At 36.3% G+C, this 25,562-nt stretch overlaps 1 protein-coding gene across 3 annotated transcripts in view; it reads left to right on the top strand.

The window, feature by feature from the left end:
- The first annotated feature begins 317 nt into the window (after nucleotides 1-317).
- LOC135729888 (NAD kinase) overlaps nucleotides 318-25,562 on the top strand; it is a 43,098-nt gene continuing 17,853 nt past the window's right edge. The window contains exons 1-7 of one of the 3 annotated variants that reach the window (XM_065247779.1): nucleotides 318-510; nucleotides 1,539-1,705; nucleotides 14,808-14,891; nucleotides 22,614-22,743; nucleotides 22,892-23,000; nucleotides 24,463-24,548; nucleotides 25,338-25,440. In XM_065247779.1, the coding sequence (XP_065103851.1) occupies nucleotides 1,539-1,705; nucleotides 14,808-14,891; nucleotides 22,614-22,743; nucleotides 22,892-23,000; nucleotides 24,463-24,548; nucleotides 25,338-25,440 (679 nt within the window). In that variant the 5' untranslated portion in view covers nucleotides 318-510. Of the gene's footprint in view, nucleotides 511-1,538; nucleotides 1,706-10,419; nucleotides 10,651-14,807; nucleotides 14,892-22,449; nucleotides 22,536-22,613; nucleotides 22,744-22,891; nucleotides 23,001-24,462; nucleotides 24,549-25,337; nucleotides 25,441-25,562 lie in introns of those variants that run through there. The other 2 variants (XM_065247781.1, XM_065247780.2) reach the window with 2 other exon arrangements.

The raw sequence follows: 25,562 nt of genomic DNA, 5'->3' as shown, positions 1-25,562 counted from the left end.
GTAGTACTGTATCAGTATCTGTTTGATCTTTGCATTTGATGTTTGGTAAGCAGTGTTGTTTTCAGGTTCATAAACGAGATATTTTACACGTGTTACATTATGAATGTTTGTGTTATGTAAACTGAAAATGACTTTTTCATATAACTATCCATTAGCCCCGCCTTCAGTATAGCGCGATTTGTTCATCTGGCAACTGGCTAGCGCTCCCGTTCCCCCCACAGCATTTTAACCAATCAGCTCAAATAATGAACCTTACGTAATAAATATTCATAAGAATAGCTACGAGGTGCCTATCAGAGTGATCCGCAGAGCGCCGACGTCATGTCGAGGAAGTGTTCGGTTAGTGTACAGATGACAGGTAAAGAGACGGTTCAACCGGTTAGTTATCTGTCCGCCGTGACACCGACAGCTATGGACGTATTGATAGCCTGTGTTTACAGTCAGCGGGGATAGCGCCTGCTTTTAATAGCGATAGAGAAAAACAACCAAACTGCCGAACGGATCAGTGAGGTAAGTTAACGCCAATCTCATCAGCGGCTAACTGCTCTTAAATGTGTTGTTTCATTCGTTCGAACTTAGTTGTAACTCAGTATTGATAATAGCACATATTTATGCGTTATGCATAAATCGTATATATTGCCTGTGCTTCATAATGAAGTTCCTGCCTACAGTGGGGATCATCATTTTTCATCATCATTTATTTATCATAATTTTTATCATCATTTATTACTCGTATCGCGCCTATGATATGTTAGTTCTAAAATCAGTTTTAGGAGCATTTCTTACACGATCTTAGAACCTATTAAGCTTTTTAGAACAACATAGGCACATGAGGTTTCATGTTTTGACGTGAGATTTGTGTTTCATGTAACTTATGCAGTTTTATCTGGAGTGGTCCTCATTTATACTTGCTGCCTGTGTTGTTATATTAAGGGTTATTATGTGTTTGATTTGTTACACTTTGTTCTCGATACTGACATGAAATATCATGTGGCTGAGATACGCTTAAAAATCAAGATTTTATGGGAAAAATGTTTTTTATTGTACTGTTTGACTTGTTGAATGTTAAGTCCTCAGATAAACTGTGTGGTACAGAACCTTGTTTAATCCGTTTTAGATGGTTGACAGTAGGCTATGTTATTTTGACTTATAGTACTGCATGTCTCTATTACCAAAGAATTTCTTAGTATTATGTTCTGTGTGCCAAAATGTGCTCTACAGTATATAACTGAGTTTACACTGTTATATATCATTTGATTAGACTGTCAAGGGTCAAAACTTTTCTCAATAAATATAAACATATTTATTTCTTAAATAACAGATAATATAATTTATTACAGCAGTTAAACAACGTGTAGTGAGCTCTTGTGACAACAATATACCAGGCAGCTGTTTTAAATGTTTATCATTGGATGTATCAAGTTCATATAAAGTATGTTTTACCTGCTATTATTTGAGCAGTCACAGTCAGTGCGCACTGTTTTATGTGACTCCTGTGATTGTCATCTTATGCTTGTATTTGACTGTTTTACTTCTAGATGGAGGATTTCAAAGGTTCTGACTGGACACTGAATTCAGATCTGAGCACAGAATCAATTTCATCATTCTGTTGTTCAGCCTGTGATGGGAATGATAAAGTGTTGAGGTGCCGAACTAAAGCCAGGAGTCTGTCTTCACCAATGTCCCACAGCTCTGCAAAGTTCAGGTACAATAAGACTGGCTGGCAAGGTCCAGGCATAAACTTTTCATATAAGTGCAGATATAATATCAGGGCTCAACATAAAGGACTGCCCGGTTGCCCGGGGCAAGCGTGAGAGACGTTCGGGCCAGTAAAAAGTATTGTCACTTGCCCGATCGGGCCAGTGCTTCACCCTCAGTCACTAAAATATATTTTCATCAATGTATATAATTTAACATCTTGGAAGCAGACATTTACTTGGGTAAAACACGACGAAAGAAACGATGCTATAGACCGTTTCAGCAGTAACAATATAAACAAGCGGCTGTCACGGTCCGCACGTAACTTCCGGTAAACTCCGCTAAGAATAAATAACAACAAAGTTCTTTAAACGTAGTTTATTTATATAACAAGCAAAAAAACAACACATAGATTACCTAGGAAACCAAAACATTTGTTATTTTTGACGAGGCATTCGTTCAAGAGATCAGTTTAGTAACTAGTCAGACCATTAAAAAAACGAAACCGGAAGTAAGGTTCGGATCCAGACGTGTATCACGTGCGTCCAATGAAACCGTCTATATTTCCAAAATTTAATGTCAGTTTACAGGTAAAGCAGAAAAGGTGGGAGCCTTTTTTCGTTGGAACATGTTTGTTGTATGTGTGTACAATTATATTTTACTTGAATTATTATGTGACACGGACATTTTTTTAAATTTTGGCAGGGCAAGTAAATACATGAACCACTGGCCCGACCGGACCAGTATAAAAAAATATTTGCGTTGAGCCCTGAATATTGTACAGTATATGTTTAAGTTTTTTAACCATGAGTTTATGAGGTTCATGGCAGAAGCAAATATTAATTATCATACATATTCAATTGTAATTTTGTATGCTGATGAACTAGATTGTTTGCGTTAATGATGAATAGAGAATTGTCAGAATATATTAATCATATTGCTGTTTTATACAAACTACATTTACCATGATTCCTCTGTGCCAGACACTAGATCATCATTTCACACCTGTTGTGCAATCATTGCTCTTCCCTTTTTATCAGTGGTGCTAAAAAGCTTTCTGTATTTGTCCAGGAGTGAAAAAAGATTATAAATTTTCTAAACAAAATCACTTCCTGTCTTGTAATAATGAAATATTTGAAAGGAGAAACATGGACGTTTGGAAAGTCTTAGTTTTCTGAGAGGCAGTATGTTGTGATGACACCATTGTGCTTGAGCCTATCAACACTGCCTGCAGCTATATGTTGAGTTCTGTTTTTAAGATTGTGTTACTTAAGGAAGTTATTGTTTGTGTCCACACCATGTTATTGCATCATCACATTTGTTCTGTTATTGCACTTTTAAGTTTTCCACATTTGCAAAACTTCTGCTTTAAAAAAATGTTGCGTTTTAATACTAAATATCACATGGGTAAAAAAAAAAAAAAAGATTTTCCTCCTGTCCAGGGGTATACCATTGCAGTTATCTTTAGGGATGCACCGAAATGAAAATTCTTGGCCGAAACCGAAAACCGAAAAAAAGAAACCAAGGCCGAAAAACCGAAACCCAGAAAGAAATTATTATGACAATTATTAGTACAATTGCATTTATGGCTATCACTGTGTACTTACTTTACTAGGGGTGTATGACGGATAAAAAACTTTAAAAAAAACAGTTTTTGAGGCACATAGCAGATTATTTTTTGGATCAGCAAAAAGCAGGTGGGAAAAATCTAATAAACAATAAAGAAATTGCAAACATTTATAAAAAAGAACAAAGTTGTACATTAATAAGGTCTAAAATTAGCATTAGGTACAGAAATCAAAGTTAATGAATCATAACACAATAAATTAAATATATTATTATTTTTAGAGCTATTTGTCTCTTTGTCATGGGTTGTTTGATTAACATTAATGACACAGACTTAAGGTTAATCTGACTGTAATCTATACATACAATTAAGACATAAACAAATGTTTTTATTAGAAAAAGAATGCTGTGGAGATAATTTTGATTATATATGCCCTGTCAAAAATAACAAAGAGATTTTATGTTTGCTTGTTTTTTTTTAAACGCGTTTCTCTCTTATGTGCACTATTGTGGGCACTTAAACGTGCGCGCACACAGAGACCGAGGGTGAACCCCAAACAGCGCAACAGTCGCTCCACATAAAAACGTTACTTTGTGTTTCGTTGCTTTATTCGTCAAATGTATGTTAATGGATTACAGTATGAGACACATTAGCGCGACTCTCTCTAAAGTTTACACATCAAGACATGCTTAATCTTTGCAGACGCGTGCAAACAGCTCACCCGTGAGTGAAACCTGCTTGAGCACGAAGGGGAGGGGTGGGTGGCGACTGATCACTGTTAGTGAAACCCAAGTGCTAGCGCACAGATGAGAGGGGCGCGGTTGACATTCATTTGGTTGACATTTTTGGCTGGATTTTTTTATTTCGGCCCGAAACCGATAATGCCATTTTCTGCCGAAATTTTTCCAGTGCGGGACAATCAAAGGGGCGGGGTGTACACGTCATGGTGAAAAATAAAATAATTTTTTTAAAATCACTTAGATAACACTTAATTTTGAAGAAACTATGACAGAATCATGAATTAAATGTTTTCACAGATACCTCTAACAGCTGCGTGATGAAGTCAAACTAAAGGGTTAATAAACACAATCCGAAGTGCTTTCTATATGACGCACTCTACATAATATTAAGCCTTTATACAACATAAATGTACAACATGTTTCTATCTGCATAAAATGCAAGACTTCAGCTAATTTTTCAACTAAGTTATGTACATAAAGTTTAACTCCCTTTGTGGATGTGCATCATAAACAGCGCACTTTTAAACACGTCCAGTCAAAGCACAAGCTTCATAACATTAAGCAGCTTTAAGTGTTTTGCTATCATTTTAGCGATTAGCTGTGTCGTCTCCACCCCTTACCTGTTCTCAGTCAAGATGTAATGTTAATGCTCGTATGGCTCTCTGGTATCTCTTGACATTTGATGTTTAAATATGAGATGATAACCCATTGAACTTTTGACGGCGCTGTTAATTTTGCACCTTACTTACTGTATTTCCGAAAATCACGGCATCCTTTTAAACTATAATGCCTCAATGATGTGAGGTGTGCCCGGCTTCACGGGATCGGCGGGCTGCCGCGCATTGCGCGGATCAGACGGGTTGTTACAACGGTGCGCGGAATTATCTGTTTGTTTTTGAATCACGCATGGTTATGTTACTGATGTCATACGCCGGTCTGCGTAGCTCGACACGACATCAAACACGCATCTCCAGACCAGGGCTGCGTTCTCCGAAACTACCTTAACGCTACGTCGTTCTTAAGTTGTACCTTAAGCTGTACCTTATCGCTAATACGTGTTTGCCGAAACGTTCTTAGTTACGTATACCTTCTGTAAGTCATACGTTCGGAAGGTTGGTCTGGGGCACTCTTAGCTATACCTTATCCCACATGACTCCACTAGGGGCCATCACTTTCATAAAAGCTTACATTGCAGTCTATGTAATACGACTAAATATTTGTAAAAAAAAAAAAGGTGCAATACACTCCGTGTTTAATTAGGCAAATATTTATATATTTAAAGAATAAAACATTTACATAATTAGACATCATTACATTGATGGTTGTTAGATTTTTTATTATGTTTTCCAAAGGGACATCAGCTGCGAACTATTAAATGCTACAGGATTAAGAAACTATTTAAAATATATATTTTGGGTGATGGAGTTGGTGATACTGGCAGCTATACAGCGAATCCTACTATTTCATTTGTGCATTTCATATCCGTTAAATCTTAGTCTACCGGCTAGTATTTTAGCTGCATAAATAAATCGGGAAAAATTACAAAAAAACTAATTATGATTATTAATGTTAATTCAACTTTGCATCAAAGTTTTTTAATGTTTTATAACTTTGAGGCAACTGCATGCCATATTCTTTATAAACATTCAAAATAAACTGCGCACTTGATTACTGCTTGTATAGTCTCCTAAGGTCAACAAAATTTCCACATTAAAACTAATCATTTACATTTACATTTACATTTTGTCATTTAGCAGACGCTTTTGTCCAAAGCGACTTACAAGTGAGGTAAACAAAAGAAGCAATTATGGCAACATAAGAACAGCAATACATAAGTGCACTGGAAATAGTCTCATCAAGTCCAACACAATATACATAGCCAAGGGTATGTTAGTAATATTTTTTTTTTTTTTAGATAAAGAGGAAGGTAAATAGAGAAAGAGATGAAGAGAAGGGTAACTAAAGAAAGATAGTAAATTTGTAGTTAGGAAGTTAGGTAATGGTGGAAGAGATGGGTTTTTAGCCGAGTCTTAAAGACAGCTACAGTGTCAGCTGATCGTGTCACGACCGGCAGATCATTCCACAGTTGTGGGACAGTTCCTGAGAAGGTACGCGTTAGTGTTTTCTTCCCTTTTTGAGATGGTACCACAAGCCGCCGCTCGGTGGCAGAGCGCAGTGACCGAGAGGGTACATAAGGCTCTATAAGCAAGCGAAGGTAAGGGGGTGCTGACCCAGTGGTGGTTTTAAAGGCCAGGAGCAGAGCCTTAAATTTGATGCGGGCTGCTATAGGAAGCCAGTGTAACTTGACAAAGAGAGGAGTGACGTGCGCCCTCTTTGGCTCATTGAAGACCACTCTTGCCGCTGAGTTCTGAATCATCTGTAGGGGTTTGGTCGTGCAGGCTGGAAGTCCTGCCAGTAGCGCATTGCAGTAGTCCAGCCTGGACAGGACAAGAGCTTGGACCAGGACCTGCGTAGCATGCTCATCTAGGAAAGGTCTAATTTTCCTAATATTGTAGAGGATGAATCTACAAGAGCGAGCGGTGCTGGCAACATGCTCCGTGAAGCTAAGCCGATCATCAATGACCACTCCCAGGTTTTTGGCCGTCTTGGAAGGCGTGATGGTCGAGGAACCTAGCTGAATGAAAATGTTGTGCTGAATCTTTGGTTCAGATGATATGACAAGTAGTTCTGTCTTCGCAAGGTTAAGCTGGAGATGGTGATCCTTCATCCAGAGCGAGATGTCCCTCAGGCATGCCGAGATGCGGGCAGAAACCGTAGGATCATCAGGGTGGAACGACAAGTGGAGTTGAGTGTCATCTGCGTAGCAGTGGTAGGAAAAGCCATGTTTCCGAATGACAGAGCCCAGGGATGTCATGTATATCGAAAAGAGCAGCGGTCCAAGCACAGAGCCTTGAGGGACCCCGGTATCAAGACGTTGGGGTTCGGAGACGTCACCTCTCCAGGATACCCGAAATGACCTATCTGAGAGGTACGACTTGAACCATAGAAGCGCTGTGTCAGTGACACCCATAGACATGAGAGTCGACAGGAGGATGCGGTGATTGACCGTGTCAAAAGCTGCAGATAGATCCAGTAAGATCAGTACAGATGATTTGGAGGCTGCCCTTGCCTGCCTTAGGGCCTCAATGACTGAAAGCAGCGCAGTCTCAGTGGAGTGACCACTTTTGAATCCAGACTGATTGCTATCCAGGAGGTTATTTTGTGTGAAGAAAGTGAAGAGCTGGTTGAACACAATGCGTTCAAGAGTCTTGGAAATGAAGGGAAGAAGAGAAACGGGTCTGTAGTTCTCTAGCATAGCAGGATTGAGAGTGGGTTTCTTCAGCAGCGGGGTTATCCGGGCCTCTTTAAATGCTACAGGGAAGGTGCCAGTGGAAAGGGATGAATTGATAATGTGAGTGAGAGCAGGGATAACAGACGGAGAGATGGCCTGGAGGAGATGGGTGGGTATGGGATCTAGCGGGCAGGTAGTCGGATGATTAGAAGCCAAGACCTTGGAAACATCTGCTTCGGATAGGAGAGAGAAGGAGAAGAGGGAGCATGTCTCAGGGATTTGAGAAATCATCAGCCGTTAGGTCGGATGAAGGTGGAGGGGCAGGGGGACAAAAATCTACAGCAATCATACTATATATTAATATAGGCTATTATATAATATTTTATATGTTATATTTAGACAGACAGGCTCCAGAAATGCGTCCATTAAGCTTTATCCGCATTGTAACCACGCTGCTTGCGCATCCAGTGTCCAAGCACAATAAACGCGTGAACTAATGAACAACAGCAGTTTGTACTTTATATTTTAAGTGTAATGCACAGCCAAGTACTTGCACGACCCACCTTCCCCTGTGCAACGCACTTATTGGGAACCCCTAATATAAATGATCCTTTCAAGGCATAGCAGATGAATTGGAGCAGTTTAAACATGATACGTTTGGAAATAAAGTTGCGGGTTTTGCACGGGTTTGATATAAAATATAGAAGGTTGAATTTAGTTGTTTGCAATTTGAAATATTTTTTACCAGATATTCGTAATAAATTTAACTTGAACTATTTCTAAAATGTTTCTTTAATAAATAACACCGCTATCTCACAACACAGCGAAACCTATTACATGAAGTGAATAATTGATTGTCGAGCGATCGATATCAACCTATTCAGCACCTCCACAATGGACAGCACCCGCTAAGGTCGAACTTAAGAAGGTTTACCTTAAGCAACATCCTAAGGTATAGTTCAGAGAACACACGTAGGAAAGGTATACCTGTAGTTAAGGTTTACCTTAAGAGTCTTCGTAGCGCGCTAAGAGACAACGTTATCGGAGAACGCAGCCCAAGTCTTTACTACCACAGGCGCTTGTAACGCTAACCAGACCAGGGCTCGCAAAATTTTTTAATCCCTGATAGCCCTTCGTGCAGGCACTCTTTCATTTTTGGTAGCCCGAATAAAAAATACACTGTTTAATGTAGAATATTGATAAATCCTGGATTTCCATGTAAGCCAACTATTTCTGCCCATCCCCAGCTAACAATTTGGTACCCAAAACGGTCCCCTAACATTAGTTTTTGGTTTCTAGAATGTTATTTTCCAAGGATTTTGTTTAATAGCAAGGAATGTTTTCTTAAAGAAAATAAACATTCCCCTAATGTTATTTTTAGGTTATTTTAACGTTCCCCTTACGTTAGAATAATTGAATGTTATATTACTGAATGTTATATTATATGAATGTATTATAACACAGGTTATTTTTAATTTAATTTAATATAATAAAATACCTCAACACATATTTAGATAACATGGTATTTTATCAAATATATAAACAACCAGTGACTTTAACACAATATAGAAGACTTAAAACAGATATTTATTAAAAAGGAATAAACATTTAATTCCCTTTAGGTTAACAGATCTTACCGTTTATTTTCGCTAGAATAATGTTAGACTCATTCTATTCGCTTTAGGTAAACGTAATATCTTACCACTGCTGTTTAGTCACCTATCAAAAGCTTCTAACATCATATTCTCTTAAAGGATAGTCTACTCATTTTCAATATTAAAATATGTTATTACCTTAACTAAGAAGAGTTGATACATCCCTCTATCATCTTAGTGCGTGCACGTAAGCGCTGGAGCGTGCTGCTACACTTCGATAGCATTTAGCTTAGCCCCATTCATTCAATGGTTCCACTCAGAGATAAAGTTAGAAGTGACCAAACACATCAACGTTTTTCCTATTTAAGACGAGTAGTTATACGAGCAAGTTTGGTGGTACAAAATAAAACGTAGCGCTTTTCTAAGCGGATTTAAAAGAGGAACTATATTGTATGGCGGAACAGCACTTTTGGGAGTACTTCGACTCGGCGCAGTAACACTCTCTCTCTCCCATTATGAGAGGGAGAAGGGGAGCAGATTTTTCAGGCGAGTTGAAGTACTCCCAAAAGTGCTATGTCCCTTTAGGGGCTCTGTAGATTCTCGTTGACTTTGAATAAAATAATGAAAAGTTTTTCATAAGATCCCCTGGGGTCAATGTGTTAGCACGATGCTGTCGGGAGAACAAGCGATCGTCTCCCGAATGCCTCTCACGTAAATTATTAGATGTTGATGGCTTACATTTCTTCCCCGTCACAAAAAAACACCACAGGTTTATCAATGCCATCAAAAGTATTATTATGTTTTTGTTTGTTTGTTGATCACGGAGTACAAAGTAGATGAGGAAAACTTGAACTCTGTGTACTCAACGTGCCGCCATTGTTTGTTTACAGTGCGTGGAATGGTGCGCTGTGATTGGTTGAGCGGATTTATTGCTTTCTGGAGAAAAGGAGGCGTTGCGTTTTGGGAAAAAAGGGAGAAAAGATGACAGAATAACACGGCAGATATTGGATTTTGCGTAAAATTAAGAATTTACTTTTATATACTGACCTGATATAATACTGATTTTGGCAGTTACTCATTTTTTTTCAAAAATGGCGTTTATTGCGTTTTGGAACCAAACTCTTCAAATATAAGTTATTCACTAAAAGAATGATTGTAATTTTTTATCGCGATTTACAGCCATGTATATAAAATTGTATATATTATATATACACTGTAAAGAAATCTGAAGAAATTACAGTATTACTGGCAGCTGGTTAATTTTACATTTGTTATTTACTGTCAACAGTTTGTTTAAAGTTAAAAGAACATGAAACATTTTCAGTATTTTTCTTCTACAGTATGTTTCTGTCAAAGAGCTGCATAATTACAGCTATTTTTTAGGGAATTCTGAATAGTGTACAAAATATGTCAAGTATCTGAGGTAAATATGATATTTACCTGGAAATGGTATGGCCCATAAAAGGGGCGGAGTTTGGCCTTTTATAAGCCAGGGCGAAACTAACGACTTGGCTTGTCTACCAGTTCTATGCAATTTTATGCAAGAGTGCTACTATGGTGCCTCAAGCAAATCCAAAACCTTTTTTTTAAATTGGTGATACCTGTTTACTGCCTCCATATATATGTAATTTTTGGAATATATATTTTTTGTTTGTCCTTTGGTACTTTTGGTCATTTTAGTGGACACCTGTAAATATTCTTCACTGTGGCTGGACATTCATTTTTTACAATCCTTTACCCACACAATTTTCCCTGAAGGTGAGTGTGTGGCTTGTTGTTATCATACAGGTTATTTGATCATGTTCCTATTAATCTTAAAACATTATATGGTAACACTTTAGTATGGGGAACACTTATTGATTATTAATTATGACTTTTGCCTTAGTAAACTCCCAATTTACTGCTAATTAATAGCTAATAAGGTAGTTGGTGTAGACGTTAGGTTTAGTTATTGGATTGGGTTAAGGGATGTAAAATATGGTCATGCAGAACAAGGCATTAATATGTCCTTTATAAGCACTAATAAACCGCTAATATGTAAGCTAATAAGACACTAGTTAAAAGTGAGAATTGCTCCCTATACTAAAGTGTTACCCATTATATATACAAAACTGGCTATATATAATTATTTTTTTCACTTATACTTGACAGTTTGGTTCAGGTGGGAGAACTGAGTAACCTGAAGTCTTTTTGTTTTACTACCCTGTTTTTCCATACAGATCAATTCATCTTCCAGTCTAGGCTGAAGTCAGTATTTATAATAATGATCATTTTGAACTAATTTTATTTAGCAGATTGGTTGCAGATTTTCTGTTGAGCACTGGTTTGTGTTCACTGTGCTGCGCTTAAGTAAGGCTCCAGCACATCAGTTATATTAAAGGATTAGTCAATTTTCAAATGTTGATGTCTTTCTTTGTTCAGTCGAGAAGAAATTATGTTTTTTGAGGAAAACATTCCAGGATTTTTCTCATTTTAATGGACTTTAATAGAACCCAACTCTTAATACTTAACTCAACACTTAACAGTTTTTATCAACGGAGTTTCAAAGGACTCTAACGAGGCATAAGGGTCTTGTCTAGCAAAACGATTGTCAGTGACAAGAAAAATAAAAAATATGCACTTTTAAACCACAACTTCTCGTCTATCTGCGGTCCTGAAAAGCGCCAGCGTGATCTCACGTAAATGCGTAGTGACGTAGAAATGTCACATGTTACATATATGAAGAGTTTGGTTCCAAAACGCAATAAACGCCATTTTTGAAAAAAATTAGTTACTGCCAGAATCAGTATTATATCAGGTCAGTATTAAAAAGTAAATTCTTAATTTTACGCAAAATCCAATATCCGCCGTGTTATTCTGTCATCTATTCTCCCTTTTTTTCCAAAACGCAATAAACGCCACTCCTCCTTTTTTACAGAACGCAATAAATCCGTTCCAGAAATTACAGCGCACCATTCACGCAATGTAAACAAACAATGGCGGCGCGCTGAGTACACGGAGTCCTAGTTTTCTTCATCTACTTTGTACTTCGTGATCAACAAACAAACAAAACAAAATAATACTTTAATAGCATTGATAAACCTGGGATGGTTTTCTGTGACGGGAAATAAACGTAAGTCATCAACATATTTTAATAATTTACGCAAGAGGCACTCACTCGGGAGACGGGTGCTTGTTTGCCCGGGCCGACAGCATCAAGTTTCTGTCATGCTAACACATTGACCCCAGGGGATCTCATGAAAAACTTTCCATAATTTTACTCAAAGTCAACAAAAACGAGCAGGACCAAAACATTTTACAGCTGATCGCTGTGAAAAACGTTAAGCGACGACGTCAAGTATCACCGCATAACCGCAGCAACGACAGTGTTCTTAATATGACAAAGTAAGTGTTTTGATTAATGACATTAATGTTTAAATTTTTAATTAGTGTGTACAACTAGTCAACTAAATTAATATAACATGGCAAAGATGAATGCACATTTATATAGGCGATTGATTCAATAGATTTATAGCATTTTGAATAAAAACTTGTCATGGATTTATTGCATTTTGTGGAAAAAATAATAAGTTTTTATAATAAATCTTTGAAAATCAAGTTATGGATTTGAATTTTTTATGTTTTTATAACCTAAAGATGCTATGTGAAAGTTTGTAACAGAAAATAGTGGTCTTCATCTTGACACTTTCTTGGTATAAAAAACACGTTTTTACCGAAATTTGTCAAAATGGATTTATTGCGTTTTGGAACCAAACTCTTCATATATATAACGCACATTTGCAAGCCATTTTGAACCATAAACTGACACAAAGACATTAATTTGTAGCATTCCACATACAACAACGTCGGAACGGTCCTCTTTCCCCACACTTGTAAACACTGGGGTGTAGTATTGCGTTCGTCCTCTGTGACCTCTTGACGTGATGACGTATTGCGTGAGGTCGCGCTGGCGCTTTTCAGTACTGGAGATAGACGAGAAGTTGTGGTTTAAAAGTGCATATTTTTATTGTTCTTGTCAAAAATGACAATCGTTTCGCTAGATAAGACCCTTATGCCTCGTTTGGGATTGTTTATAGTCCTTTGAAACTCTGTTGAAAAAAACTGTAAAGTGTTAAGTTAAGTATTAAATGTTGGGCTCTATTAAAGTCCATTAAAATGAGAAAAATCCTGGAATATTTTCCTCAAAAAACATAATTTCTACTCGACTGAACAAAGAAAGACATCAACATTTGGATGACATGGTGGTGAGTAAATTTTCTGGATTTTGTTTTAAGAAAATTGACTAATTCTTTAATAATAACTAATTGCATTATAAGGTGATGATTTGAGTGCAGTAATACAAAAAGTATTGAAGGACTTTGTGTTATTAGTCACATCAGGACACATAATGTAATGTTTATACTGAAGCAACACATTGCTTTGTGATTGCCGGTTCACACAGCCATAGAAGCATGTTGCAATTCAGTCCTACAAATGAAGCCCCCACCACTGTGCGACATCACATGAAACCCATTCCCTTTGATCCGTCCGTTAGCATTTGTATTGGCCAGTGTTTTAACACACCCCATATTCTGACTGCCCTGGTCCTTTAGTTTGAAATTTCACACTCTGGTTATTGCAAAGCTTTTTTTATTATAAAAAAATTATTATTATAATTATTATTATTATTATTTGCTTGGCTCACCACTTTTAGATGTAAGATTTACATATCTTCAACAAAACAAAATACTCAAATAATCCTTTACATTAATTTGCTTTTAATCATGTGTATCTCTATGATGAATAGTCACTGCTTTACTGCTCTGAACAATCACAAACATATAGACAATCCATAAAAGCTACAGTAAGCATACAAATATCACAACAACCAACTGGCACACCGTCCAACGACTGATAAAAAAAGCAAGAGTATAATAGCAACCAAAGCGGTCAGCGGAAATAAGCTCACAGTTGGTGTCCGTCTGCCGTTTTTTAGCCGCGTTTAAAAGCTTTTTAGCATTCTGACTTTCATTATTTGTATGTTGCTTGTTGCATCTTTAGTGATTTTGCAACTGTTTACTATTCCTTGTCCAAAGAAATGGGCTTTTTTAGAAGTGCATGCACTTAGTGGGTTTTGCAGCAAAAGACTGTCAAATTTGTTAAATACCAATTAAATGACTGAAGTGACATTTCTGAAAAATGACTGACTAATAACCTATACGTTGCCATTAATTACTGAACCAAAACATAAGTCTGATAAAATATGCTCATTTACAAAGAAAACATGTCAGACAGGGTTTTGCATTTGAACTCCTTACAGTATATGTTAGGTTAAATGGCCTAATCAGAATGAGTTTTTCCAGATTTAAGACCTGTGCACTCACTGAATGTCTTTAAATTAGCATTGGTACAATGACTGCTTTGTGAAGAGTTGTGTAAGAGCAGGCTGATGAGATTGGCTTTTTTAGCATATGGTCAACCTGTCAAACCTGTATGTTAAAAAGATAAAAAATTACTGCATGCTGGGTGACCTCACCTAAGCTTGTTAATATGGATGTGTCACAAAGGTTAAAAGTCATATTTGTTTTCTTTAACTGGTTCAAAAATTTGTGATCATGACCTGCAGTTAGTGGAGAAAAATGTTATTTAAAAACAAACTCAACATTAGTCATTGCAGTCAATCATAAGTTAACTATTTAATGAAACTGACAATAAAATAAAAATTCTGTCACCATGTCCTTATTTTGTTCTAAACCTGAGTATTTTGTTGAACACAAAATAAGATATTTTGATAAATGCTGGGAAGCACACAGTCATTTTTCCACACATTTTTAAAAATATCTTCTTTTGTGATAAACAGAGGAAACTCTCTATCCCTTTAAACAGAGGTAAACTTTCCCTTTAACATCATTACACTCTGTTCATTTTTTTTAAAGGAGGACACAATCTCTTCATGGACCCAGTCCGGTTACCACATTTGGGCCCAAAGCTTGCATGCTGAACAACCCTAAAGCTGTCATGTAAGTCTTTCACATCTTTCATTTGCAAACACAAGCATTCACATACTGTACAAGTTACAGACTTCATTTACATTTATTCAGTTAGCTGATGCTTTTATTCAAAGTGAGTTACAAATGAGACGGAGCATTTAACATTGTGTCAGCGAGTCTATAAAGCCATGTTTACAAAAAGGACTAGAATTAAAATTAGGAAAGATAATTTCCAATTATATAGTAATTTTCCAAAAGAATGATCATTTAGATCACATTCAAAATTCATTATTTAAAATTCACACAATATTAGTTGCATTTCACTAGTTCGCCTGCACATTCAGTCTATTGAATGATGGTAAAATGAACTTTGGCTTGCTGTCCTCAGAGGGAGCTCGAACCCGAGACTCGGCTCGAGCCCCAAGTTCAGAACCCCCCCATTGTAACACTGAGCAGAGAGAGAAAAGGGCAAGATAAAGGGGGAGAATTGGGGAGGAAGAGGGATGCCGGATGAATTGTCAATGTGAGGCGTGGAGATTAACTCGCTTAAATAGGCTCTCAAGATGATTGACAGGACTGAATGTTTTAGGCTCCTCCCGAACCTACGTTTAGAACTTCATATGTATTTGACAGTAAAGAAAATGACCTAAATCTCCTTATGATGGCTTTATTCTATGTTTTATAGAGCATAATGATGACTTTATAGATACTCTGGTGGCCATCATAAGGAGATATAAGTAATTTTCCTTACTGGCCCCCTCGAAGTCCTGACCCTCAGCCCCATCGAGCAAATTTGGGGCGAGTTGGAAAATAAACTGCACTTGTACATTCAAAGGAAAGCCTTTGGCTTGAGTTGCAGATGGCATGAGAGATGTGCTGTTGTAATTGCTGAACAGGGTGGACAAACCAAATATTATACTGTAGTTTAAAGTGAATAAAAACAGTATGACTTTTTGTTGTGCTCGGAGCAACCATCATTATGAAATAAAATCAAGTGTTTTAATAATTTTGGACACCACTGTAGCTTTATACAATTTAAATTACAGTAAAGATCTTAATGGAGTCATAAACAGAAGCAATCAGTTTCTCTAATAGTGTTTAACTGCGGTCTCATCTGATATTTACATTCATTTGCAGTCATGTTTCATTGCTGCATGGTTTCGTATGAGGTGTAATTCATGAAGAACATTGATCAGGAACACAAGTCAAGCTGAGGTTAATTTTCACAGATATTGTAAATGTTATTATCAGCACACAAGATCTGATAAACAGTTTGTACTAGATGGTCATAAGACCAATTTTATAGTAAATCACATTACTCACGCCATTCCCATTCAGTAGAAAAAAGCAATTTCATGTCACCATGTCACCACAGATTATGCTATCATGCTTTCTGTCACGTTTGTCTCTCAGTTTACTTATCTCTATCTAGGTAAGTTTAAATTCTAAGCAACTGTTGTAAAAAAACTACAAACACTATCTGCCGCAGCACACTTACACACACGTGTGACATAATAGCCGGATGTTCGTCTTTCTGTTTACAAATGTGATGTAATCACTCATTTTTCCTACGAAATCTGACACAACAGCTCAGATTATAAATTATTATAAGAAACATACTGTTGTGAATCAAGTAAGGTTATTTTTGGAAGACTTTTTATGTACTAGCTCATTAACTGATTTTAATTTTATGTGTTGCAGCTTTAATTTGTAGTATTTGTAGAAGTAGTTTTTCTTGATGTAGTTATCTGTACTAGTCGGGTAGTTTACTCTGCTTTTTAAATTGTGCTCCATCTCTGGTAAAGTTGAATGTGCCATTGAGTCCTTTAATTTTTTCTGTATCTGCCGATACCAAGTCCCAATATTTTCCTAGTGATGGGTGCACACTTAGAGTATTAGAGTATTAAAGTAATTAAAACAATTCAATGTATATGCTTGACAACTAAAATAGTGCCAGAATCTTGGCTGTTCCCTACAGCAATTAATTCATTTATTAATACATTTTTATATTATGTTTTTATTTTGAAATTGAGACAACATAAATTAACAAAGTAAATCATGTTAAAAAGTAGTAGTTTTGCAATTATTGAGCTCCATTCTCAGTCTTTCCTCCACTTTTATACAGATTTTGAATGAAAAAAACTATATGTAATACATACATACACTGTAAAAAAATTCCGTAGAAATTGCAGCTGGGTTGCCGGTAATTTACCGTAGATTTAAACTTATGTTTTTTTACTGGCAATATTTTGTTCAAAGTTAAATGAACATGAAACATTTACAAGTCTTTGTCTTTACAGAGTAAACTAAAAAAACAGCATCAAGCAAAACATTCTGAGAAACAAAATCTGAAGCAAAAAACAGAAAAAGGTTGATGATGATTTCTGGTTCCCAGAATGCTTTGCATGAGGCTGTAATTGTATAGTTTTATTCTGTAAAGATAAAGACTTGTTAATATTTAAAATGTATTTAACTTTGAACAAACTCTTGCCAGTAAATAACATAAATGTAAATCTACGGTAAATTACCGGCAACCCAGCTGCAATAACATTGTAATTTCTACGGATTTTTTTTACAGTGTACATTCTTAAGCCTGTGGGCACAGGCACTATATAGACATGTAGACAATGAAAGGGTCAAAGCCTTTTTTGACCCTTCTTTGACTTTTAAAAAATAATTACGAAAGGGGTTCCCAGGTGGACTTAAACTAGTTATGCTACTAGAGAGTTTGTGTCTAAGCTTTTTTTTTAGCTATCACCATTGAACAGCTTCTTTAATATAATAGTAAATGCCATTAAGAGAGTCATACCAGCCAAAAACAGCAATTGCTGGGTCATGGGAGAGGTCACAGGACTATGCCTCAGAGTAGATACAAAAAATTTGCTTTTAAACGCATAGAGTTTTAGGCATGAAACCAAAAGAGATGCCCCAGGGTACCCTCAGCGATTTGCATTTGTTGCAGTAAAAAGAGATAGGTAAAATTTGTTAAGCTTTAATCTACAATAATGAAGCTTATGTACTACTTTATATTAAATGCGTTGGTGCCTTAAGTTAATAAAACATGTATTTATGGCCTCATTAAATTCTGTCCGATCCTTGTCTGTTTTTTGAATGCCTAAATCCTTTTTCCACAAATCTTTTAAATGTAAGGTAGATATGTCAAACTGACAGGTCAACACATCCATGAAACGAAAGATCAAATTAGGAGTGCTGGGTGCGACAAAAAGTAATTTGAATATTTAATTTTCACTTGGAAGCAGTTCAAAGTGCAGGATAGGCATGCAAAAATAATAAAAGTGATGGTGCAAGGTCAAATTTCTCTTTCAGTTGGGAAAATTTGGGGAATTTAACATTTTATCAAAATAACAGAAGTATGACTAGGCAATGTAGGCATTATAAAAGGTTAAAATGTAGTTTTTTGCTGCTTATAAATCTAGAAGTTATGTGTTGGCCCTCGAGCTTTGAATAGGCACAGTGAAGACTTATGGCAAAATACAGTAACAATCACTGTCAGAATCATAAACAAAGACATGTAAAAGTCTGGTAAATTATGTTACAAATACCAAACACAATAAAGCTAGAGCCCACTATAATGCAACCTATAGACTAATAACATGGCAAGACACGCAACCTCTTTTCATTTCTATTCTTGAATTCACTTTTAATTCAGATTCACAGCACAAACCTGGCATGCACTGGGTTGACACAACTTATCAAAAAGTGCTGTTGGAGTATTAGGCCTTGAGGAATACAGCTCATTTCAGTACAATATAAGGATTACATGTAGACTAACATATAATTGCTTAATAAAACACAGGCAAACAGAGGAACACTGCTTTTTGCCAAACAATGAATATAGGCTACCATACAAAGGCTGGTAAAAACTTTAAACCAGGGGTCTCAAACTCAAATTGGCTTGGGGCCATTTCTGAGATTGACATTTTATCGGAGGGCTGCAGAGCTATTTTAAGGTTAAAAAGTACAATATTTCTGTAAATAGACAGTTAAAATTCTATTATTTAATGTATACTAAAAGCAGTGGTTTTATCTTTTAAATATACATTATTTTATATAAGTAAATAATTTCTTAACCTTCTCTTTAATAACTAAGGCCTATTAAAACCTTGCACTAAACTAACAAATAACATTTCTGTATACATTTATAAACTAATATAAAAAATTACCATCAGTAAGTGTTTGTGTTTTGATTTATTTTGGATTGTTTACAGTCATAGTATAGACTTTATTATGCTCCATCTTTGATATTCCACAGTTTTAATGAATTTGCTATTATATGTGGAAAAATATGAATAAGTGAAAGTGATCCTTAAACTTCTGAATGGGTAGTCAATGTTACATAAGCTAGTAAAACAGAAAAACATTATAATACTGCTAGGTGTAATTGCATAGCAAGCTACATAATAATATATTATACTTCATTATATATAGCAGTATACATACTTTTATCCTCTGTATGTTTCTCCTCATCTTTCCTCTTTTAACCTGGGAACTTTGATGGCAATTTTCCTTATCTGTAGTTTATGTGTTGCATTACATCTACGGCTCTCCCTCATATTATGCGGTGTCTCCATTAGAAGCTGTGACTTGTTGATGTAAGCCCCACCGCAGCTCTTCTCTGAGTAACAGCTGATATTCACCCAGAAGTAACAAATCTTCTCTGGACAAACACTACAAAGTCCCGACCAGATTAACTGATCGCATGGTGACAATGATATGATTGACGCGAGGTCCAGATGAGGAATTAAAGTCCGATCACGCATTCCGTTATCCTCACAATCACAGAGCGCGCGCGGCTCATGGCTGCGTAGCAACGCGTGACGTCACGCCACGGAGCGCAACTTCCGCTCCCGAGCACTTTAGAAAGTAAGAAATGCTTTGACCTGTTTTAACACGCGTTGTTAGACGCGACATGTGAACGAACCCTTAAACGTTTAAATTAAAAATGAAATGAATATGAAACAAAGTGAATAAAAATCTTTCTGCGGGCCAGATTATGTTATATTGTTGAAAGGTGCCGCGGGCCGCAGAGAGGGGGAGGGCGGGCCGCAAATGGCCCGCGGGCCGGGAGTTTGAGACCACTGCTTTAAACAGTGATGTTTAAATGTACTCAATTATATTTAGATAACCATGTTTAAGTCTACATTAATGTTATGTTGTAGTTTAGGTTGCTGTTTGTAATAAAACTGTAGATAGCATAGGAATAGCCTAGCAATCTATTATGTATATGGACTGTAACCATAGGAACGTTAGCTTACCTTGTCATTGCTGGTGTTGATTTGGATTTTACTGGCAAGCTTTTCAGGGCTCTAGACTAACTTTTTTCATTAGGAGCACAGTGGCCCCCAACTGAAAATTTTAGGGGCGCAACCAGAAAATTTAGGGGCACAGACCGTAAATCAACATGCTAACCAAATGATACACTGTATTACTAATAAATACTTTGATGATAGATGCAGAAAGTACAATGTGCTGTTTTAAATTCAGTGTCACATCACAAAAAAAAGGTCAAATTTACTGGTCGCACATGTGCGACTGGATGTAAAATTCAGTGGCCCACTCTCAAATTTTGGTGGCAAAATGCCACCATTTGGTGGCAGTCTGGAGCCATGCTTTTTAAAAGTCTCTTTACTTCTGAGGTTCAAGCAGCACGGGAAAGCAAAAGTGGCACAGTGATACTTAAGCTATGTAATGCGGTCTATTTTATCACGGCTTAGAACGTGTTTCAACCAATCAGAATGAAGGACCAGAACTGCCCATTTTATAATTGGTTGGTAATTGACAACCCTATTTGATAGACTAGAAAATCATGTCGCCATTAATGGTTTAGGTAAGTTTACTTAGTTTATGTAAATGAGGAAAAATCATGCTACTCTCAGGTTAAATATGATGTACCACAGGGATAAATAATAAAACCGTAATAAACAAGGGCCCAAATAAAGCAGTTTGTACGAGCTCGGATGTTTGAAGCTGGGAAATGGCTAAATGCATAAGTGTAAGCAACTGAGGTGCACCAAAACACGGTAATGCTCTGACTAAGCTGAAAAGACATGCGTTTGTAAGGCAGTAACATCCAGGCTATAAAATTGAACAAATTTAGACCAACCGGCCACTGCACAAATGTCTGCAATGGAAACCCCTGTAGACTAGGGTTATGCATCGATGCATCGTGTTCCCTATTAAAAATACCTGTCTGAAATCGATTCTGATTCCCAAGGTCCCGATTCTGTGTTTCATGTACAGCTTGTGCATGTACTACGACTCTGTGATCAGTAGAAAGTCCTTATCAGTCTATAATCACTATGTGTTTGAGTCATTATAATGTGAATTAAAAAAAGCAACACTCGTCAAAAACAACCATTAAAAATATTTTTATTACCATGAAAATACCTGCAACAATCTGAAGAACAGAGATATAAATATAATATAAATATTTCCTGGAATAGCGTTTGTAATGATACTGGTGTGGCTGCATTCACCGTAATTCATTCTAATTAATTTATTGAGAAAACACACATTTGCATAATTAATTGTCACACCCCTACTGTAGATCATTCCCAAGAGGAAGCAATACCCTGTGTAGAGTGGGCTCTAAGTCCAAGAGGTCACTGCTTATTGAGGAGGGCAATAAGGGAAACCACTTGGACCTTGAATGGTGTTGAAAGGAACTTGGGAAGGTTTTTCACCAGGGTTTTTTCTCCAAAGGAGTTTTTTCAACCCCTTGTCTGTAGGCTCGCTTACTTGGAGACTGCTCATAATAAAGTTAGCACTTTCGTTTAAACATTACAGTAAAACTGCTCTGTTTAATATATATTTAATTCTTAACCCTAGTGATTTTGCCACAATAATAAATACCTCCATGTACTCCATCCTAGATCATATTCATAATATGGCCAGGAATGCAGTGCTATTTATTACATTACATAATAAGAAATGACTCCATGTAGCTTTAAATACTCCATCCTAGACTACAGTATATTTAAAAACTGTGATGTGTTGTTGTTTCTTTTCCCTTCATTGTTTTCTTTCGTTCTATATCATGTGAAGCTGCATTGGTACGATTATTGTTAAAAGGGCTATATAAATTGAATTGAATTGTATCATGCAGTCATGCGTTTTTCTGTTTTCTGCTCCGGACGTTAGCTTTGTTAGAAAGCCATACTTGTTATATCAAGAACCCTGTTGATAAACCATGTGTTCAATCATATGCAGCACTTGCACAGAGCAATTGTCAAATATATGACATCCAAGTACAATGAGATCAGACTGCTTTCAAATTGCTCTGGCGATACAGTAATGTCTGCCGCCAATCGGTCTGTTCAGCGCTGCATGAAATTAAGAAATTTGTGGTTCTGGGGGGCACTGCATAAGCACATTATAACAATGCTTGGCATTAAGGTACAGTAATCATCTTGTCTCAGTTCAAAATTTGACTGGTAAATGATAAAGAATGAATCCTCTCCTTTTGTATTTATTGCATTGCATATTGTATGTTCAGGGATGACAGATTGATAAGCAGACATGCTGTTTATTACTGGATGTAACTTTTTATACTTTATACTTTTTGCAGTAAAAGTGGCTCTTCTATTGACTTTGTCCTATCATTGTGGCTCTCATGAATGAAACCGCTCTAAAGCATGACATGCAGCCCATACAGTAAGAAGCACATTTTGAGCTTTCTTAAATGTTTATTTCTGACCTGACAGAAGTGCTTGTTTGTATCTGTCCAATTAGGCATATTCAAGATCCAGCCAGTCAGAGGTTGACATGGCAAGAGCCCCCCAAAAGTGTCCTCGTTATAAAGAAAGTCAGGGATGCCAGTCTGCTACAGCCTTTTAAAGAGCTCTGCATATTCCTGACACAGGTGAGAAGAGTGTTAGAATAGCGTAAATGTGTTTCATTTATGAATGCCCTTTATTTTAACAGCACAATGTTTATTTTTTAGTTCATATTACAGAACGTTTGCTCTTTGTTGATGCCAAATATCTGTTTTCTGTGTCTATGGCCGTTAGCAAAAAAATATGGTTGTTTACGTGGAGAGGAAAGTCCTGGAAGATCCAGCCGTTGCCAATGATGAGAGCTTCATCCCTATCAAGAAGAACTTTTGCACCTTTACAGAAGGTGAGACATTATTTGAACGTTACAGGGCTGTACCTTCACTTTTTTTGCACATAGCACTGGTGCTACAGAGGTTGAAAGTTTTGTAGCACAGGCCAAACTGTTGTAGCACAAACATAAAACTTAATTATTACCATTAAGTTATCATATTTGTAAACAACACAAGTAATGAAGTTCATCACTTACATTTAAGGGATAGTTCACCCAAAAATTATAAGTCTGTCATCATTTACTCACTCTCATGTTTTTACAAACCTGTATATATTTATTTGTTCCGATGGATACAAAGGAAGATATTTTGAGAAATGTTTGTAACCAAACCCCATTTACTTCCATAATATTCTTTTCCTACTTTGAAAGTCAATGGGGTCCACAAACTGTTTGGTTACAAACATTCCTCAAAATATCCGTTTTCGTGTTCATCAGAGCAAAGAAATTTATACGGGTTTGTAACAACATAAGAGTGAACAAATGATAAGAGAATTTTCATTTTTGGGTGAACTATCCCATACATGGACAAAAAATATAAACTATTAGAAAAAATAGTTTTTAGACAAAGTTTTTCTTTATTTGCTAAAAATTAGGAATGTGATGGATCACAAAACTCACGGTTTGGATCACATTACGATTTTTAAGGCAAAGATCGGACAATTTTTTGGATCAGCAAAAAAAAGTATGGGAAAAATCTAATAAGAACAAATAAAAAATTTATAAAAAAGAACAAAATTGGACATTAAGTAAGGTCTAAAATTAGTATTAGGTACAGAAATTTAATCAAATGAATTATAAAACTTTGTGTGGTTAAATGGTGTAAAATCAGTTGAGTGTTAACATTTGCAAGCTTTGGAAAACGCATGCAAATTATAAAATTTCCCTATTTAAATGTGCATATTAATCCGCAAATCGCATGCGAGCCAAACCGTGGGTTGTGATCTGAACTCAAGTTTTAATCGCACTACCAATTAAAGTCCACTTATAATATCACAAACAAGAACATGGAAATCACTTCACACATTATTAAGCGCATGTTATGAACATGCAAAACTGTACTTTCCTGCCACACTGGAAAATGTATTAATTGCACAGACCAGTTTTTTCATAGCACGTGCGACACTGTACAGCCCTGCATTACATGACTCAATTGAATAGTTGACTTTAATTGGTAAAGCTTTTAGAGCTACGATACATTCTGCCCTCTCAACACTACAATTTCATACATTGTTTTACAATAAGCTTTGCGACTCTTATGTCATTGATAAGATGCAGAAATGGCTGTGACATGTTGCTCATCTTATATTTGTCTGTGCATCACATATAAGCGGAGCTTTAGCATTACCTTCTAATATGTTTTGTGATGTGATGGGTTTTTCTGTGAATCTCCAAGTTTGAACTTGCGAAGTTGTCTCTAGATTTCTGAATGAAGATCAGATGTGTAAAATATTTCACTTTGATGTGTGTTTTACAGATTACGATGACATTTCCAATTGTGTAGACTTTATCATTTGTTTGGGAGGAGATGGCACACTGCTGTATGCATCCTCTCTCTTCCAGGTTTGGAAATCGCTTTATATTCAAATACAGAATATTTGATGTGAATGTCCTTGATATTTTCAGAAATCTGTGGAGGAATATAACTAGCATTTAAATGTAATTTTTTTGCAAGTAACATTGTGTTACTCATCTCCAGGTGCATTTACATGACAATTTAAATGTTCAATCATAAGAAAAATGCTGCATGGAAACACCTCAAATAGAATAAGTAGAAGCAAACCGACTTAAAATCTAATCGGTTTAAGAGGGGTGGTTTATACCTATTCTATATTTGTGAAATGTGTGTATGTCAAATGATGAAATCTGCTCTGAAGCGTGTGCCATCTAAATCAATCCGATCACATTATTAAGTAGGGGATGCAATATGACAATATTTGATCGTGAACAATTAAATTGTATCCACGTCTCCACTTTTCGGAAATATCGTTGTATTATGCCTACATCAAGTACGCGACAAGTGCAAAAGTCCTTTACAAAAATAATGCAAGGGTGTTGTGTGCAGATTTATTTTCTCTGAAAACCGGTTTAAAAAAATTCCCCAAAATCCAGGATTTTTTCGTCTGGACAAAAAGCCGATATGGTGCAAATTTATTTATACTGCTAAACGCACCTCTGTGTTGATGGGCGTTTATTGTCAGACTGGGGATAGTGTTTTTTATTATTAAATGTTAATAGATTTAATTTGTTTCTGTTATATTCCTCCATAGAAATAATTTTATAATGATTGTAAGTTTATGTGTATTTGGTGTATTATTCTAATCAACTATAAATGTGTTTGATATACTGTAGGAGAGTGTTCCTCCTGTCATGGCCTTTCATTTGGGTTCTCTGGGTTTTCTTACTCCTTTTGACTTCAGCACATATCAGTCTCAGGTCACACAGGTTATTGAAGGTCAGTCATCCTCAGGTTCTGTTTGATATTTTTTAACAGTGTGAATGTAATGTGAACTGAAATTTCAAGCAAACAAAGCAAATTTATATTCTTTATGCATCCTATTGTAGCTCTTAAATGTG

This window comes from Paramisgurnus dabryanus, chromosome 11 (assembly GCF_030506205.2).
Source record: "Paramisgurnus dabryanus chromosome 11, PD_genome_1.1, whole genome shotgun sequence".
In the NCBI taxonomy this organism is placed as follows: domain Eukaryota; kingdom Metazoa; phylum Chordata; class Actinopteri; order Cypriniformes; family Cobitidae; genus Paramisgurnus; species Paramisgurnus dabryanus.
The sequence above is the reverse complement of the archived record's forward strand: the minus strand, read 5'-3'. Positions and strand labels throughout refer to the sequence as shown.